Here is a 17,546-nt window from a genome sequence, read left to right on the forward strand (position 1 = left end):
CTGACTTTCTCTCAGAGCTGCCCCACGTTGGGCGCCAAATTATGTGCTAGTTTGAAAACAAACCAGTGAGAGGCACTAAGTCAGAATAACAATTAATGGAAATTAAAGAAAAGGGGAAAAAAAAAAGGTAAAAGAAAACACTGTCAAACTGACAGAGTCAAGTACAACCTGACACCCTGTTAGGCAGGGTGGTGGTAGCAGTCTGGTAGAAATGGTGGCTGCAGTCTTCTGAAGCTGTGATCCTGTAGTAAAACAGTCTGCTCTTCCTCAGGAAGTCCAATGGTGGCTGTGTAGCTCCTGTCCTCTGGAAATCCAGTGGGAAGCCGGTGTCTCTGGTGTTCAGCCTCAGATTATATCCACGATGGATGCTGGTTCCTCCCTCTGGGTGGAGCATCTCACAATGGGGTAATGAGTCATGAGGCAAAGTGTTGATTAGGCTCATTAACAGAAGATAGTCCAGAGGGAGTTATCTCTGAGTCAGGCGGCAGGACAATGATGGGCAATTAACAGAAAGATAGTCTGCTGATTTCAACGGCTGATGGGGATGGTAATAGAATACACTGCAACCCAGGACAGTAATTTTGTCCTATGGAAAGGTAAGTATCTGAAAACTTTAACCTTTAGAGAGACGAGGATGTGATAATTCTATGATCTATCTGGGGTGTCCAGTGTTGTTCAAAATGTTACAAGATGCCCTTCCTAGTCTTCAGTTGTTGTGGATCTCCTGTAGGCTCTATACCTTCAGAATCTGCCAGATCCATGCAGGTTTTTTGCATATTTGAGGGAGCATAAAATGGCACTCGAGGCTTACACTCAGGCAGTTGAGATACTCCCCTACTTCTACGAGGCCATCAGAGTATTTTATCTGATCATTACTAGGTTCTGGCACTCCATTCACAGTAGCACAAGTTTTTATCACACAACTGATTATAAACTGCAGCTTACCTTAGAAAGAGTCAGTATACTTTGCTGGCTGTTTAGTACTTGAAAGAAAACTATTATTTATGGAGTGGATGATCTGGTCCCTTTATTCTTTGTCTCTTCAGCTCCTTTTGGCTTTGTAAGGCAAACTTGTCAAACTTTGCTTCTGCTTTCTAAAGCCTCTCTTCAGCCAGGCTGCAAATTATATTGGTTACACTTTACTATCTCAAGTGTTTTTATCGTGTGAGATTGTGCCTTTTTTTAGACTACTAACAGTTCTTCTTGTCAAGCTTTACATACACTGACAGACCTGAATCATATTCAAGGATTGCCTGTTGTGGAGGAGATGAGTACTTCTACTAGCATATGACTGCTAACAAGTGGGATTGGTTGAGGTCTGCTCTTCTGTCAGAAATGTCTCACAGCTGATCAACTGGGTAATGATAGCTCTGTTCTGGTGTTCTGAAACTCATCTATAGAGCACGTGGAAGGATTTAGGTAGGCATGTTCACATAAAACATCAGACTTCCAGATCTATCTTGCATAACTCATTAATGCTTTAAGTGGCAAACTGTTCTATGCATTGCTTTTCAAGGAAACTATTTTTCATACATCAGGTGAATACTGATCTTGATGGGCTAAAGTAGTTTTTGGTATTGCAGTCAAGTTCTCCAAATAGTGAATAGTACTAAAATTCTTCTTACCTTCAAAACCTAGCTTATCCAAAACTCTCTTGAGAACAGTTCTTGGAAATACTAGAAAGGTCTCTGGAAGATAGTGAAAATCTTGTTTGCCAAAGATTTTGCTGCACGCGTCAAAAGAAAGCTATGAGTGTATTTCCTTATGAATCTGAGGAGAGAAACTGAAATTTGTAACTTGAAATAATTTGTACCTAACCAAGGAATACAAATACTTGAATCACTTTTTCAATACAAGATGGAGTTAAGGCTGGCAAAGTGGGCAAATACTGTGTGTTCACACTTTGGGTATCATTGAAGCTTTGTTTTAACTCCATTTGTGGGTGTTGGGGTCTCCTCCCCTGCCATGTAGTCCTGGGAGAGGGGCCCTGGAGGGGAGACACAGGGTTTCCCTGCCCCTGGTCAGCCTCATTCCCCATTGGCTGTTTTGTGTTCCCCTGCGCGGGCAAGGACCCTCAGGTCCCGTGACTGAAACAGTTCCTCGGCAGAGCTCTGGCCATGCGGCTGGAGAAATAAAACATCTCTGAAACATTTAGCAAGAATCCATCCATATATATTTCCTTTCCACGGGACTCCTGGTTTGGTATATGCATGTTGCAGTATCCCCACTGCAACATAATGGTGGAGAATTGTGAGCAGAACGATCCCCGATCCCTAAGCGACTGATTTGTGTGAGTAAACCCTGGAAACTTTGGATTCCTCTTCTTGGTTTTGCTTTGCTATTCCATATCTAAACTATGGAGGAACCGTGGGAAGACTCTTGGCTCTCAGAGCCGCATACAGACATTTATCTTAAAATGATTCTTGAACAATGATTTGTAAATTTTAGCTTGATTCAAGCTCAAAAAGAACTGAAACACTTCCTGGCATGGTTGTTTAAGAACTTTTTCTATGTTTCTTGGGATTTAATTCTTACCAAGGGCTTTTGGAAAACCGTTTGGACACAGTTAATATTGGAGTCAAAATATATGCCGATGGAAGAATATTTTCATGAATATTATTTAGTTACCGAGACTGTTGAGCAATGTCAGCTGTGTCCTGGCGAAGGGAAGCCTGGCACAGGGACCGTGCGGCCCAGGCCACGTGCACCGAGCGCTCTGCGAGCAGCAGCGAGGCAGTTCCCACGCGTGGGCGGAGCCACGCGAGCCGCAGTGTCGGTGGCGGAGCGAGGCGCGGCGGGAGCGGTGTGATCCGGCGGTGCCCGCCCGGCCCCGCGCAGCGCGTGGTGGAGCGAGCCCCGGGAACGCCCGACCGAGAGGGGCGGCGTGTGGGCAGCGGCTGGCAGCGATGGCGGTGGAGTGGAGCCGTGCCCAGCCGAAACATGCGCTGGAGCAGGGCATGGGGGAGTCATCGCTCGGGGGCCCGGCCAAGACGTGGGTACAGCGCCTGGCATCAGCAACGAAGCTGTGACCAGAGGAGGTGACGCACGGAGAACTGAGCGGCACGGCCCGGCCCGGCCCGCACAGCCCCGAACGCGACCCCGGGAAGAGCGCGCAGGCACAAGCAGCTCTGACAATTCCAACACGGGAGCGACCGAAATAGAGAGCAAAGACGCAGCAAGACAGAAAACAGCACCACTCGAAAAAAGGAAAAAATCATAGTAGCTAAGATCTTAGGGATAGTAAAATGGTATAATGTTAAGCAAAATTATGGTTTTATAACAAGGTGTGACAACCAGTAAGACATATTCGTGCATAGAACTGCTATTAAAAAGAATAACCCTGAAAAATGCATCCCAAGCTTGGGCGATGGAGAGGTGGTGGAATTCAAAATTATACAAGGTAGAAAAGGGTTACAAGCATCACAGGTCACTGGGCCTGATGGTGTTCCTGTAAAAGGCAGTATATATGCAAAAAATCGTAGTCATGTTAGACAATATCTCCATTGTAAGTCCCCCCTACAGTCTCCCTTTCCTAATCCCACCTTTCCCTTTTACCCTATGTCCTATTACCCCCAGTGTATTCCGAATCCGTTTTTTTATCCATGGTTTCCCCTCACAAAACCATACCTTTGCCGATTGTTTCCCCAAAAATCCCTTTCCAATGCTGAGTGGGGGATGAAAAGGGGGAGGGAAGAAATTAAACCCTCTCCTGCCTCAGTTTCCCCACAAAGCATGCTCAGAGATTTCTGTCTCCCTTCTGTCAGCCCTAAGATGTTCCACAGAATCTGTTTGGACATTTAAAGACTCAGGACGGTGGCTTGTTTTGTTTTGAAACTTCTTGTTATGTTTATCCAGTTGTTTTCATTCTCCTTTTATTAAAATAAAACGGGTGAGGTGTTGGGGTCTCCTCCCCCCACCATGGAGCCGTGGGAGAGGGGCCCTGGGGACAGACACGGGGTTTCCCTGCCCCTGCTCAGCCTCGTTCCCCATGGGTTGGTTTGGGTTCCTTGATAACGCCAAGGACCCTGGGGTCCCGTGACTGAAACAGTTCCTCGGCAGAGCCCCGGCCACGCGGCTGGAGAAATAAACATCTCTGAAACATCTACCAAGAATCCGTCCATATATATTTCCTTTCCACGGGACTCCTGGTTTGGTATATGCATGTTGCAGTATCCCCATTGCAACATGTGGGTGTGTGAAGCTCTGTTTGGAGGTAATTGTAGCATTCACATGATGTGTTTTACCCTAAATGGAAGTCACATTCTCAACTTTTCTGCCATATTAAATGTAGCTTCTAGCAAAATCTCAGTTAAATGTTAGGTCATTTACTTAGTGACTTTAAAAACAGGCTAACGGAATTTGCTATCTGTCAGTTTCTTCATTGAAGCTGTTAATACTTTATGAAGATGTCCCTAAATTGTATGTCTAGAATAATGTAAAAAAGAATTATGCACGTTCCTCCACACTAAAATACTCACTTCTCTGCTGTGAATAAATTATAGTAGATGGGAAATGCACAGAGTCCATTTGCAATTCGTAGTCTGGAATACTGTGGTCTCAGTTTTTAATCATTTTACTTTCCCAGGGTTCTGAGCTCTTTAGTCATTTTGCAATTTAGAAAAGCTATTAACTGCACAATTAAATCATGTGCTACTGCAAACTGTTAGGTGTATTTAAAGCAGTTTGACTAACAACTGCCACTCTTCTGTTCTGTTCTCCCTTTACCACCTACTGCTTTTGAAAATTCAGTAACTCTAGTGGTCCTATGACCACAGAGTGAGACAGATCATTTTACTGATCTTGTTGAAAATAAAACATCCTTTTAAAAAAGAAAACAAAACAACAAACTTCTGTTGGACTGATTAGTCTTGAATCAGCTGTGAAACTGCATTTAAAGGGATTGAAATGACGACAGAAAGCATTGGAACATTTGAATCTACTCCCAGAACTCTCATGCTAACTCTCCCTTTTCAAAAAGGATCAGAGGATTGGTTTTATGTCTGATTAAGTTGCTAATACGTACTGGTTATCATCAGTTTATGTTCTAATTAGACATCTGTGAAAGTAAAATTTGAGAGTCACCCATATTTAGCTTTTCTTGAGGGATGTGTAAAGAAGCATATTCCACAGTCTAGTGTAGTGCACTATAGGTAGTGAAGATTGGAGAGTAAGTGCATAGGAGATCATCTGTCAGTTGTTGATTCAGCTTTAGTTAAAACAGTGTCTTGGTTTGAAAGACAGGTGTCTGCTAAGGAAGGCAGGAGCCCTCTTTGGAATGGCAGATGCGACCCCCCTTCCCTCTGAGTTATTATAATTTTGAAATCAAGGGGCTTTTAGGCAAAGATGTGGGAAATAGGAATAACAGTTCTTTACTATTATATATCTATGTGTGTATAACAAGGCAAACAAACAGCAATAACTGCGGCAGTAACAGCAGACCGAAGCACAAACCCAGTCCCAGCCTTCTCGGCTGTCAGGCCCTTTCCCCTCGGGTGCAGTTCCGCTCGCAGCCGGCAGGGGCGCTGGCGGCTCCCGGTGAGCAGGGCAGGTGCGATGGTTCCCCCGCGGCTGCAGGGGGCGCTCCGGAGCGAGCTCAGGGAGCACGCGGCACCGGTGCCCTGGGATCCCGGGAAGGGATGGAACAAAGGCTTCACAAACCGCTGGGCAGCCGATCCCGGTGTCCGGCCGGACCCTCGGGAACAGCAGGCTGGAACAGCAGGGATGAGCACAAATCCTGGGTGGCAGACGAGGTGTATCCAAACAGGGAACCCCCCGGAGGTCTGGGGAGACAGGTCGAGCACGGCCCACAGCATAGCGAAGGCTCAAAGCAACGGGGCAGGGCGGCCACAGCCTGGCTCCCAGCAGGGCAGGGAAGGCGGGCTGGGGATCCTGGGGTTTTTCTCCGCAGAGGGAAAAGCAGCTGACGAAAGACAGCCTCCCTCTCCTGCGTTCAGGGACTGACTAATCGAACACCCAGGTGAAACAAAAGAGTAGCTAGAAGTACTCCACCCCCAGTGGGTAGCTTTTGTTTTTCTTAAGTACCCAGCAATTTGTCCCCCTAGCAACACCTATGGAGAAAATTTCTTTAACAAAAAAAAACCTAGGAGAACTAAAACCCCAACAAACAGAAAGACTTTTCATCTCCCAGTGTAAAGAGTCTTACTTTCAATCTGCTGCTGGCAGGAAAAATACTAGTGTTAATAGTACTTGTATCTCCATTATACCCTTCTTCTGATGGAAGTTCAAGATGTTGACCTAGTATCAGTGTCACGCTGTTCTGGTTGCTTTTCTTCTCCAGAACACCATAGCACTACTGTTGAGCATGGAGGCACCTTCTTACATCTCTGCACAAGGCTTTCTGCTTTTGTTAGATCCAAGAGGCTTTGATTGTGCTTGTCCCCCTGAAGCTAGTTCTGTGCCACTTCAGAAGGGAATTGCTGCTTGTCCCAATCTCTTTCCTTAGTACAGCCTTCAGTACTTGTACTATAAGGTTTATCTGGGGATAAACAATGCAGCTAGGTGTCTTAAAATGAGATTTTGGCTTGGTGGTCTGAATTTTTGGCTGTAATTTATTGTGTCTCAGTTTCAGGTTTTCTACCTAGGCTTGATATGAGTGAAGAGAATCCTGGAACTGTGTTCTATAAAGAAATAAGCTAGGCAGTGATAGCAGAAATTCTAATAGTAACCTAGTGCATGCCAAAACAGACTTGCTTACTCAGGTAAATGCAGACTTGTGAGCTAGTTGGAAGAGGCAGATGAAATGTTGAAAAGGCAGATGAAATATTCTATGGGCAGGTGAGAGATGTTTCACAGTTAGATAGTCTTCATTCTCAATTTAGCGGATGCCTGCTGAAAATATAACACAGTGGAGAGGAGCCAGTGCAGAAGGTTCCTGGAATGTGTGGAAGAGAATGCCCTGACACAGCTGGTCAGGATGTCAACAAGGGAGGGCACCCTGCCGGACCTGTTGTTTGTGAACAGAGAAGGACTGGTAGGTGATGTGGTAGGATGGTTGGAGGCTCTCTGGGCCACTGTGATCACAGAGCTTTTCATTGCTGGAGAAGTAAGAAGGTGTGCCAGCAAAGCTGCAGGGGGAAATAAAGTATTAAGGATGAGGAAAAGACTGAGGTGCCTTTTCTGAAGCAAAGAAGGCAATAATTGTAAAAGCAATTGTTCTTGAGGTACCCAGCCCCTGATCTGTAAGACAGAGAGGAGGAGCAGAATTAAGCCCCCATAATCCAAGGGGAAATCGTGTGCTACACTGTTTCTACATGCACAAGTCTGTGGGGCACATAGCATCCACCCAGGGGTGCTAAAGAAGCCAGAGCCTGAGCCACTTCCCATCATTTAGCAACAGTCCTAGTTAACCATGAAGAAGATCGCAGTTCATTGGAAGTTGGCAAATACGACACCCATCTACGCAGAGAGTCCAAAGGAGGATCTGGCAAACTGTCAGGCTTGTCAGCTTGACCTCAGTGCTGAGAAAGGATATGGAGCAGGTCATCCTGAGTGCTGTTACATGGCACATACAGGACAACCTCAGGGTCAGGCCTAGCCAGCATGGGTTTGTGAAAGGCACGTCCTGCTTGACAAACTTGACCTCCTGGTATGATAGGGTAACCCACTTAGTAGATGAGAGAAGGGCTGTGAATGTTGTCTAACTGGATTTTAGTAAAGCCTTTGATAGTGTTTTCCACTGCATTATCCTGGAGAAACTGGCAGCCCATGGCTTGGATGCATGTATATTTAAAAAAGCTGCTGGATGGCCAGGCCCGGAGAAGAGTGGTGGTGAGTGGAGTTACGTCCAGCTGGCAGCCAGTTACCAGTGCTGTTCCTCAGGACTCGGTACTGGGGCTAGTCCTGTTTAATATTTTCACTGATGACCTGAACAGGGGGATCAAGTGCTGCCTCAGTCAGTTTGCAGGTGACACCAAGCTGGGTGGGAGTGCTGATCTGCTGGAGGGCAGGAAGGCTCTGCAGAGGGATCTGGACAGGCTGGATCATGGGCTGAGGCCGATGGTGTGAGGTTCAACAAGGGCCAGTGCCAGGTCCTGCTCTTGGGTCACAACAACCCCAGGCAGTGCCACAGGCTGGGGCAGAGTGGCTGCAAAGCTGCCCACAGGAAAAGGACCTGGGGGTGCTGGTGACAGCGACTGAACGTGAGCCAGGGTGTGCCCAGGTGGCCAAGAAGGCCAATGGCATCCTGGCCTGGATCAGCAGTGGTGTGGCCAGCAGGACCAGGGTAGGGATTGTCCCCCTGTACTTGGCAGTGGTGAGGCCACACCTCAAATCCTATGTCCAGCTCTGGGCCCCGCAAGATAGAAAAGACATTGAAGTCCTGGAACGAGTCCAGAGAAGGGCAGTGGAGCTGGTGAAGGGTCTCGAGCACCAGGCTTTTGAGAACTGGCTGAGGGAGCTGGTGCTGTTTATCCTGGAGAAAAGGAGGCTCAGGGATGATCTTATCACTCTTTGCAACTGCCTGAAAGGTCAGGGTCAGGCAACATGACAAGAGGAAACGGCCTCAAGTTGTACCAGGGCAGCTTTCGATTGGAAATTACAAAGAACTTCTTTGGTGAGGGTTGTCAAGCACTGGAATGGGCTGCCCAGGGAAGGGGTAGCGTCAGCACCCCTAGAGATATTTAAAGGCCTTGTAGGTGTGGCAGTTCAGCACATGGTTTAGTGGTGAACTGGGTCGTACTAGATTAACAGTTGGACTATATGAGCTGAAGGGTCTTTTCTGATCTAAATAGTACAATGATTCTAAACTTAACACTTGTCTTTCTTTGGCATTGAATATAGTGAGTAGTTCAGCTTGATCTTAAGGGGTTTTGAGTGATTGTTTTCACACTGCCTGGTAACTGTTCTCCATGTGTGGGATGGTTAATAGAATTTGGAATAACAATTCTTGTACACCAAGGAGCTGCAGATTTTTTATCTTAGTCTTCTGACTCTTTTATATAATACTTTGCTTTCTTTTCCATCACAATGTACAAATCTTGCAGTATTACATGTCCTCTTTGTCTTAGTAGGTCCTTGTGACTACAAATTCTATGTAATTAGGAGTTCATCACCTTGATGAATTTCAGTTTGTAAGTTCCCTGGGTGTTGTCATCATCCTTTGTCTGGAACATAATTATTTCCTACCAGATCTTAGGAGATCTGAGAGAGGAGGAATATTCTAAAATTGCAATTAAATACATGACTATGAGAAGACCATATTAATACTTCTGCTGTTGGGGTATGAAGAAGGACCTTAATCAGATTTAAATTAAGAGTGTTTTCATAAGAGGCTGCTTTATATTGGAACTCTGCTGCTCCAAGTACATTCTAAACAAACAATTCTTAAAAAAAAAGGTAAGTCAGAAATGTGAGAGCTCAGGCTGTTTCTTTGTAACAGTTATTAATGAGTTAAATACTGTTTCCAACTCAATATTCCTGTTCAATTCAATAGTACTGATCTGCATGTCAGTTAGCAGTCAAGGCAAGGACATTGAAGACTGCAATCAATGAAGATTGAATTATCCTCCTCCTGTTCGAGGAAGCTTCTTCAGTGCAGGTTGTGATGCACTGGGATCAGGAAGTTTCCTTTCACATTGCCTGTCCTGTAGGCAAGGGAGGAATTCAGTTACCAGTGGTCTTGATATAGCATCCTGAGTTTCTAGTTTAGAACTGTGACTGCCACAAAGATTTATGGGAAGAGAAGTGAGGAAATTAAAGTACTTCAGTTGCTATTGCATAAAATATCTAAGAGCTTGCTAGGCATCCTGTAAAACACTGAGAGCAAAATTGGCATCAAGTAATAAAACTTCCCTTCATATTTCTTCTTTTTTAAAAATTTGTCTGTGCCCTTTCAAATTGTGATAAAAACCAGAACAAAATGACAGGATTAATTAACTGTCACTTCTTTCGTCCCTCCCCCTATCCTCCTACCTCTACTAAAGACATTTTTATGGATTTTTCACTACATCTGAGTTTTGACCAAGGCGTGCAGCCTTGCCTAGTTTTCTGAAGACCTATGTCTTATTTTCATTTGTAGCTGTTTTCCAGAAATGTCACTTTTGGGTCATAGGTTTTAAGTCCAGAAAAGACCAATATACATACCTAAAATGTCTGGTTGAATAATAGTAAAGATATTTCATTTGGCTGTACAACTTACTTCTGGGGAAATTTTGTATATATTGTTAATTTGTTTTTCATGTTTGTACATCTACTGTTTTGAGCAAAGGGATAGAAAAGCCAAAAGCTATTTTTAAAAGACATATATAAGTCTTGCATGAAACAGTGGCATTGTATGTTACTTTCTTAATGAATAAAACATGTTGATTCAAATATTCTATGTATGTCCTTGTCATTTTGTCTTTTGATAGGTTGATGAAGTGGTGGATGAATATAGTGAAAATAATTTCTATGCATCTGATGAAGAACAGAAAGAGAAGGATCAGAAATTGAAAACCACCTATACTATGGACCCGGATCACAGGCTGCTGTTACGAAATACAAAGCCCCTGCTTCAAAGCCGAAATGCTGCTGTAAGACAAATTCCTTTTTGATTAAAATGTCAAACTACAAATATCTGGTTTTAGAAAATTTAAAAGATTGAGGAGTAAAATCTACACCTCTTTAAAACTGGTGAAAATATCCTTTAGTAACTCTAGGAGAAGTATGATGGATCTATTTTGAATTTAACTTAACTTGTAAGTGAAACACCTAAACTGATTTTGATATGTGCTCCAAATAATGTAGACAAACAAAATATTAGAAAAAAGTATGAGAGCATTTGAATCCAACTTACATAGCATATGCTGACTATGCCATAGGTAGCTCTTAGTGCTAAAACTCTCAGCAATTAGGATGGCACAAACGGGTAAAGTTTACTGGCACAGTTTGGTGGTACAGATCTACAAAGAAAATCATAATTGTTATTGATGCAGTAATTTGTTCTTTCTTTTGAGTCTCACATTTTAAAAGTAGACTATTGTACACCAGGGTTCTAGAGCTGTTGCCTTGTCAAGGTTCCAGGATAGATATGACATCAGCTCTGCATTATATCCATGAGATATTAAAATACAGGTAACTTTTTAGAACTGGAAAAAGCCATGCTCATGGTGAATCATTCTGATGTTAATCAGACCACAGAATGTTACTTCTAACCTCAGCTTGTCCTGTTAATCAGGACTAGATGTCCTCTGGGAAAAGTCTTCCAGTGAAAATGAACATTCATATCACTGCAAAAACAGTTACTGCACCATGATTAAGTCACCTTGCAACCTATTCTTAATAAGCTAAGCAGATGAGGTTATAGTTCTCCATTGAAACGTATTTCAAGATTCTAACTAATGTCTGACTCTTTCCAAAATCATTTATAATCTGCCAGCCCAGCAGACTTTGGAAACAAATTGATTAAATTTTTACAACTTTTTGCTAAAAATCACTGTTTAGTGTCTGTGATATTTCTTAATTTCATGCAAAGAACAAGTATGTTTGATGTTTGCCGTCCCACTTCACTGAGAGGTTCAGTTAGTTATTGCCCTCATTCCATAAATAATTTTCTTTATTCAATGTGGCATTGATTCTCATATTTATGATCTTTAACTTTCTGATATTAAAGTTAACTGAGATGTTAAAGTGTACTTTGAAAAGTGTTATCGAAATCATGCTGCTTTGAATTGCTGTTACGGGGATATTCATACTATTCACAGAATTTACCTGCAAGTAAATTAATTAGTGGCGTTGCCTACGACCTTATGTTTTTTGTCAGCTGTAAAAGATACTTGCAGTATATTACTAAAAATCTTGAAGTTATTTCCTGGCTTTAGGTGTTTTTAATCACTTTTTATTGTTGGTAAATTTTTGTTTCATTGGTACTAAGATTTAAGATACCAAGTGAAGTGTTACCATGAAGGCTTTACTTGGAGTCTCCTTTCTATGATTTGTTCTCTTTGAAACAGAGTTGCATGACACTACTTTAAGAAAGGTTGTGACATGACACTCACTAGCATAAAGATCATATTTTGTCTTTCATATATGAGAAAATTTGAGAAGAAAAAAAAAGGGTTTTAATTGCATATATCTCAGTCTTCTGCATTTTGTTAGCCAGGATATCAGTAATACAACCCTTCAGCTTTTACTTCCTGTTGGATTTGATACTTCAAAAGTTGCTGGTAAAGGCAGCTGGTGTTTTATAGATTGCATAATAGAATAATGGAATGAAAGATTTTGAGTGGAAACTAGGTAAAAGGTGATATTGAACCTGTAGTAATAAAGGAAAAGCACATTAGAAAAATCTTTAAAGAATATTTCTTTATTAATTTGTACAGCTGATGTTAGCAATACTGATTTATTAAGGATGATACCACTATGTTTGTAATTTGAATTACCTACTGCTTTTTCTTTTTGGCCCTATTCCTATGACCTTCTATTTATTATAGCATGCAGTAAATACTGGGAGGAAGTAAAGGTACTTAATTAGTAAAAATATATTTATTCCAATGTTCTTCCTCAGTCTGCTTTGCTGATTTTGAAGGTACGCGCTTTGCTTTCTGAAGAAGAGTGAGCTGCTAGTCCTGCAGGTGTGAAGCAAATGTGATAGATAGGTATGATGATTTGAAGTTAACATGCTGCTCTGAATGCTCTTCCTTTAGGTGGTAATGGCGGTTGCACAGCTTTACTGGCATTTGGCACCAAAATCTGAAGCTGGTATTGTTTCTAAGTCATTGGTGCGTTTACTCCGTAGTAACAGGTAGGTGAAGTCCATACTTACATCAATGTGTGTACTTTTTTGTGAGAGCTTTGTGCACATTTGTTTAGCCATAGTTATAAGAATGTAACTATTGCAGAATTCATTTCATTTTAAATTTGTCCTGTAATACTCACTTTCACTCAACAAATGAGGATCACTAAAAGTAATTCCATCCAGGGATCATTCATTATTTTCATTCCTATTAGTTTCATTCGTATGACTTCCGTTCTGACAGGAATCATGGCTACCTAGTTAGTATTTAAATAGAATCAGTACTAACTGGTTTGTTTAGTGTCTTGATTTTTTTTTAAATTATTGGAAATTTAGTTCTGTTGAGTCCCCTACTGTCTTGCTAAGCACTAAAGAAGTCTTCTGATGTATATTTTATTTTCCTGCACTGTAATGCAAATCCCAAAATCACTGAAGTCCAGTCCAACTTCCAAGTCTAGTCCAACTTCCCTACTCAAGGAGGGTCCGCTGGAGTACAGTACTCAGGACTGTGTCCAGTCAGCTTCTGAATATCTCAGGGGAAGGAGACAACATATGTGTTAAAATTGGTATTACCACTTGATACTGCTGCATCTTCTGTGTTTCCTCATCTCTGGACGGTTTTTAAAGAACAAGTTTATATTTGATTTAGGACATTCAGTTTTGACTTCATCATCTTCAATATTGTCTGCTTTTCTATGAAAGGTCTTGTCACCCGCATTTCTTAAGATTGTTAGTGTTATTTTTTCATTTGTATTTCACAGTTTTTGCATAATGTGCCAATATTTGCTGCACAGACGTGTTTTTCTTACCTACTCATACATGAGACAATATTAATTGTTTTAGAATGACTTTTTAACTAAACATGGTATTTTTGGCTAGAACTTTGCTGTGAAAATAATTTACTTTTTAAATCAGTTAGGTCAGACACAAGGATTTTTTAAAAAAACTTCACTTTTATTGTGTTTGGCAAGGTTACTCATCCTAGATGTACCTTAACTTCTGTAAGCCCTTCCATCATAGAGCTGTTTCTCTGTAAACTTCCGCAGCCAATATCTCTGTTGTTTAAAAGTTGGTAAAGAAGTAAAATGGGATTAGGTAGAGTATTCATGCTTTTATTTCAGATAAGAATGAATCACTATTATTTTTGTGTTTGGCTTTATAGTACAGTATACTTCCCATTCTCTTTATACAAAGGTGAGTAAAGTGACTGAAGCAATTTGGCAAATAATGTATAGGGTTAAACTCATACTCACATGTTGAAAGGATTATTTGCATGTGGTTTATTGCTCATCTATACTCAGATTTCATTAAAAGAAAATTCACTTCTTTCCTGTATCTCAACAAGTATCTTAAATGGCACTAGTCTTCTGATTTTTCTGTGTTGAATGGCTTGTCTGTTCTCTGTTAGCATTGTGGGAGAAACACTTTTGCTATTAGAGCCACTTTGAAATAAGCTTTTGCTGTTTGCCCTTGGAGTTATTTGCCTGTGGCCTTTAAATTAATGTCAACTAAGCTATAATCTAGTTAGGGTGAGAGTGCCTGAAAGAGCATTTCATAGCAATTTCCAGTCTTGTTTCATCATGTGCAGCTGACTATTGCCATGCCCCTATGTAAGAATTGCGTAAAATGGGTTTAAAAGAGCTTAAGTACTTCTTTATTATTATTTTTTTTTGTAATCAACAGCTGTAATTACCTTAGGGCTATTAGACAGTTTTGAGTAAGAAGAGGTAATGGGTATGATGATTTCTCTTATTAGGATGAGATTTGCAGCATGCAAGGATTTGAGCACTCATGGTTCAGAAAAATTGTGTGTAAATTATCACTTAGTTTTTAAGCAGTTGGTGGCACAAAATCTGCACTTTAAAAGCTTCGTACTAGTACCCAGATTTCTTTTTGCTCGGTCCTGTGGAGGCTTTTAAACTAATACATTAATTATGAGAATGCCCTCTCCAAACATGTTTAATGTTTTTGTAGAGTATTACATAAATCTGTAGTTTATATCTTCCAAAGTCTTATTATGTAAAAGTACTAGTTTTCGATAGATATCTGTGTCTGCCAGTGTATACCCTTGAGTCACAGGAGATCCTGGCCCTTTTTGAAAATTTTTAGAAAAATTCTTAAGAGAAAAATGTCTTAGCAATTCTTGCTAATAGTGCAAGGATTAACTGTTGTTGTAATTAATGCAGTTATTTCAACACTGCAGATGAAGCCCATGTGTTTTTGTTCTCAGCTATGTCATCCTGAAATATTTATTTCAAGAGGGTGGATGAAATCTAAGGCTTTTGTAAGCTATTTCCATTATATTAAAATGATTAGTGGAATTCTGGTGTGAATAAATACCCAAGGCCTACAAGAGGCACCATTGCACTGATGTCAGTGAGTATTTTTGCATATTGGAGTTTTAAAAACTGAGAGCCTGCTTTCATCATGCACCTTGCTTCCTTTGAATCAAATGATGAAGTCAGTTGATGAAGTTGGCAATAAGCTCTGCCTTCTATGTTTGTGCCAAAACAAATGTGTAACTAACTTGGTGTTCAAACAGAGCTGGACTTTCTTTGCCATGTTGAATTATTCTATGTATCAGTAATTTTGTGGAATGACTCTTATTTTTCTTTTCACATTCTAGGGAGGTGCAGTATATTGTCCTGCAAAATATTGCCACTATGTCAATTCAGAGAAAGGTATACCCTATTTAGAATTTTTTAAATTACGTTGTATATGAAACAGGAGAATTACTTGAATATGTTCTGATTTTCAGGGGATGTTTGAACCTTATCTGAAGAGTTTCTATGTTAGATCAACTGATCCAACTATGATCAAAACACTGAAGGTGAGTTTAAAGGCAAATTTTTCTATTTTTCTGCTGGACTAAAAGCAGTTTGCAACAGAAAGGTGAAATGTTTTTCAGTGATATGACACAGGTCATTCTGTGCTGTTTCTTTATCTCGCTAAGAAGTATCGAGTTGTGGCCTGTAGTTACGTCCACAAGTGGCCTTCAGGCTTGACCGGCTATCTGAAAGTTCTCGTTACCATGTTGCAGGTGGAAGATTGGCTGTGTTTTCCCCTACAGCTTGTAGGACCTTTAAATGATAGAGAGCTATTCAAGCAGGCATTCTAACATTGAGAGTTTGACTATTTTCATGGGAGGAAGAGAGTCTTTAATATGCTAACTTACAAAGAGTTTAAATCTGTTCCCCTGTACAAAATGGGGCAGTGTTTGATTCCCAAATTTTCTTTGAAGTCAGCATTTGACGTGAGAAGTACTTAGGCTTTCCTCAAGGCCGCATCTCAATGCTTGTTTTCATCTCTTCTCTTGTTGTTTTCTCTGTTCTTATTCTTTAACAAATGTGAAATCCTTGACAAAACAATAGCTAAAAAACTGTCTACTGTTATGTGCCTTTTCTCTTGTTTTGCTTTAGATTGTCATAGGCACTTGTGTTTAGGAGTGAAGGTACAGTTTTCTGAAAGAAACCTTATTTTTTTTCTTATATTCGTTTTACATGCATGTTGCACCTTCATTATATGTCCACGATAGCTATGCAAAACTATAAGGTTTTTATACAAACTAAATATACTTTTGTATTTTATACCAATGATAAGACTTAAGTAAATTTGAGGCAGTTGGAAGCAAAAAGATATTCTGTACATTTTAGGAATATTGTGAGGAATGCCTCACAACAATCCAAGAATAGTCGGTCTGATAATTATAGAAAGTTGATTTATTTAAATTCCTAGATTAATTAGTAATATAATGGAGATGAAGTGGAGAAGTAAAAATTGTGGTTTTTTCTTTCTTTGTCTCATTTGTTTCATGATGGCTGAAAAATCTAGAAAACGCTAAACTTGTACCTACATTAAAAAATCTTGTGGTTTTCTCCCTCTCCTACCTCTGCAGTTCAAGTCTTATCTGCTTTAAGATAGAATGATGAGACCCATGGAAGTAATCAATATGTAGGAACACCCTTAAATTCATCTGCTGTACTGTTTGGATTTCTGGTTTTTTTGTTTACCAACATCAAGTTTGCTTTTTTATCACTGGTTAGCATTGAGCTTGCATTTTCATGGTTATCTATTTTAACCACAAATTCTCAGTTATAATTAGTTGTCATCATCTCAGAGCCTTTCATTTTCTATACAGTTAAGGTTTGTTCCCAATTATGAACATTACTTTGCAGACATATGTGTTGATTTTTTTTCTTCTGTTTTATTAATCAGTCTTCTACTATCTGGAGTTTTTACAAAGCTTTCCTTAGTCAGCCTTTGGCTTCATTTCCCTGAAAACTGTAGCATCAGTTGAGAACTTTGTCACCTGTCTTCTCATTACTTTCATACTCATATGTGAAAAAGGCCAGCAAAGCTATTTGTGGTATTCCATTGATAGCCACCCTATACTATAAAATAGTCTTCTTTTCTCTTGCCTATTCCTGTTTTTCATTTATCCTCTTGCTTTCTATGCTATTCTAGATACATATCTTTAAGAGCCTTCAATTATATGTCTTATGAAATTGTTTTAAAGTACATGTAGACTGTATCATTTGAGTATCCTTTTCTGGATGTGTCCAAGTCAAAAAATACCAACATATTTCTGAGGCACAACTTCCCTTTGGAGAGACTGGGTTGTGTTTTCAGTTTACTTCATTCAAAGTTAGAACAGCCTGGAAGTATAGCATCTTAACAATATATGCCAAGTGTTGTATATCATCCTTTTGTTCACCAGGAACAAAGAGGAGAGCTTGCAGGGTCTGATGTTGTTGATGTTGATTAAGATCTGATGAGTGTCATAGATGCAAATGTTTCTTTCCTGAGTTTAAAGTTC

At 40.6% G+C, this 17,546-nt stretch overlaps 1 protein-coding gene across 4 annotated transcripts in view; it reads left to right on the plus strand.

Moving 5' to 3' along the window:
• AP3B1 (adaptor related protein complex 3 subunit beta 1) overlaps positions 1 to 17,546 on the plus strand; it is a 155,105-nt gene that overhangs the window by 45,838 nt on the left and 91,721 nt on the right. For all 4 annotated transcript variants that reach the window (XM_010413937.4, XM_019279975.3, XM_010413934.4 and 1 more), the window contains exons 8-11: positions 10,368 to 10,529; positions 12,642 to 12,739; positions 15,357 to 15,411; positions 15,489 to 15,560. In XM_010413937.4, the coding sequence (XP_010412239.3) occupies positions 10,368 to 10,529; positions 12,642 to 12,739; positions 15,357 to 15,411; positions 15,489 to 15,560 (387 nt within the window). The remainder of the gene's footprint in view (positions 1 to 10,367; positions 10,530 to 12,641; positions 12,740 to 15,356; positions 15,412 to 15,488; positions 15,561 to 17,546) is intronic.

This window comes from Corvus cornix, chromosome Z (genome assembly GCF_000738735.6).
Source record: "Corvus cornix cornix isolate S_Up_H32 chromosome Z, ASM73873v5, whole genome shotgun sequence".
Taxonomy (NCBI): domain Eukaryota; kingdom Metazoa; phylum Chordata; class Aves; order Passeriformes; family Corvidae; genus Corvus; species Corvus cornix.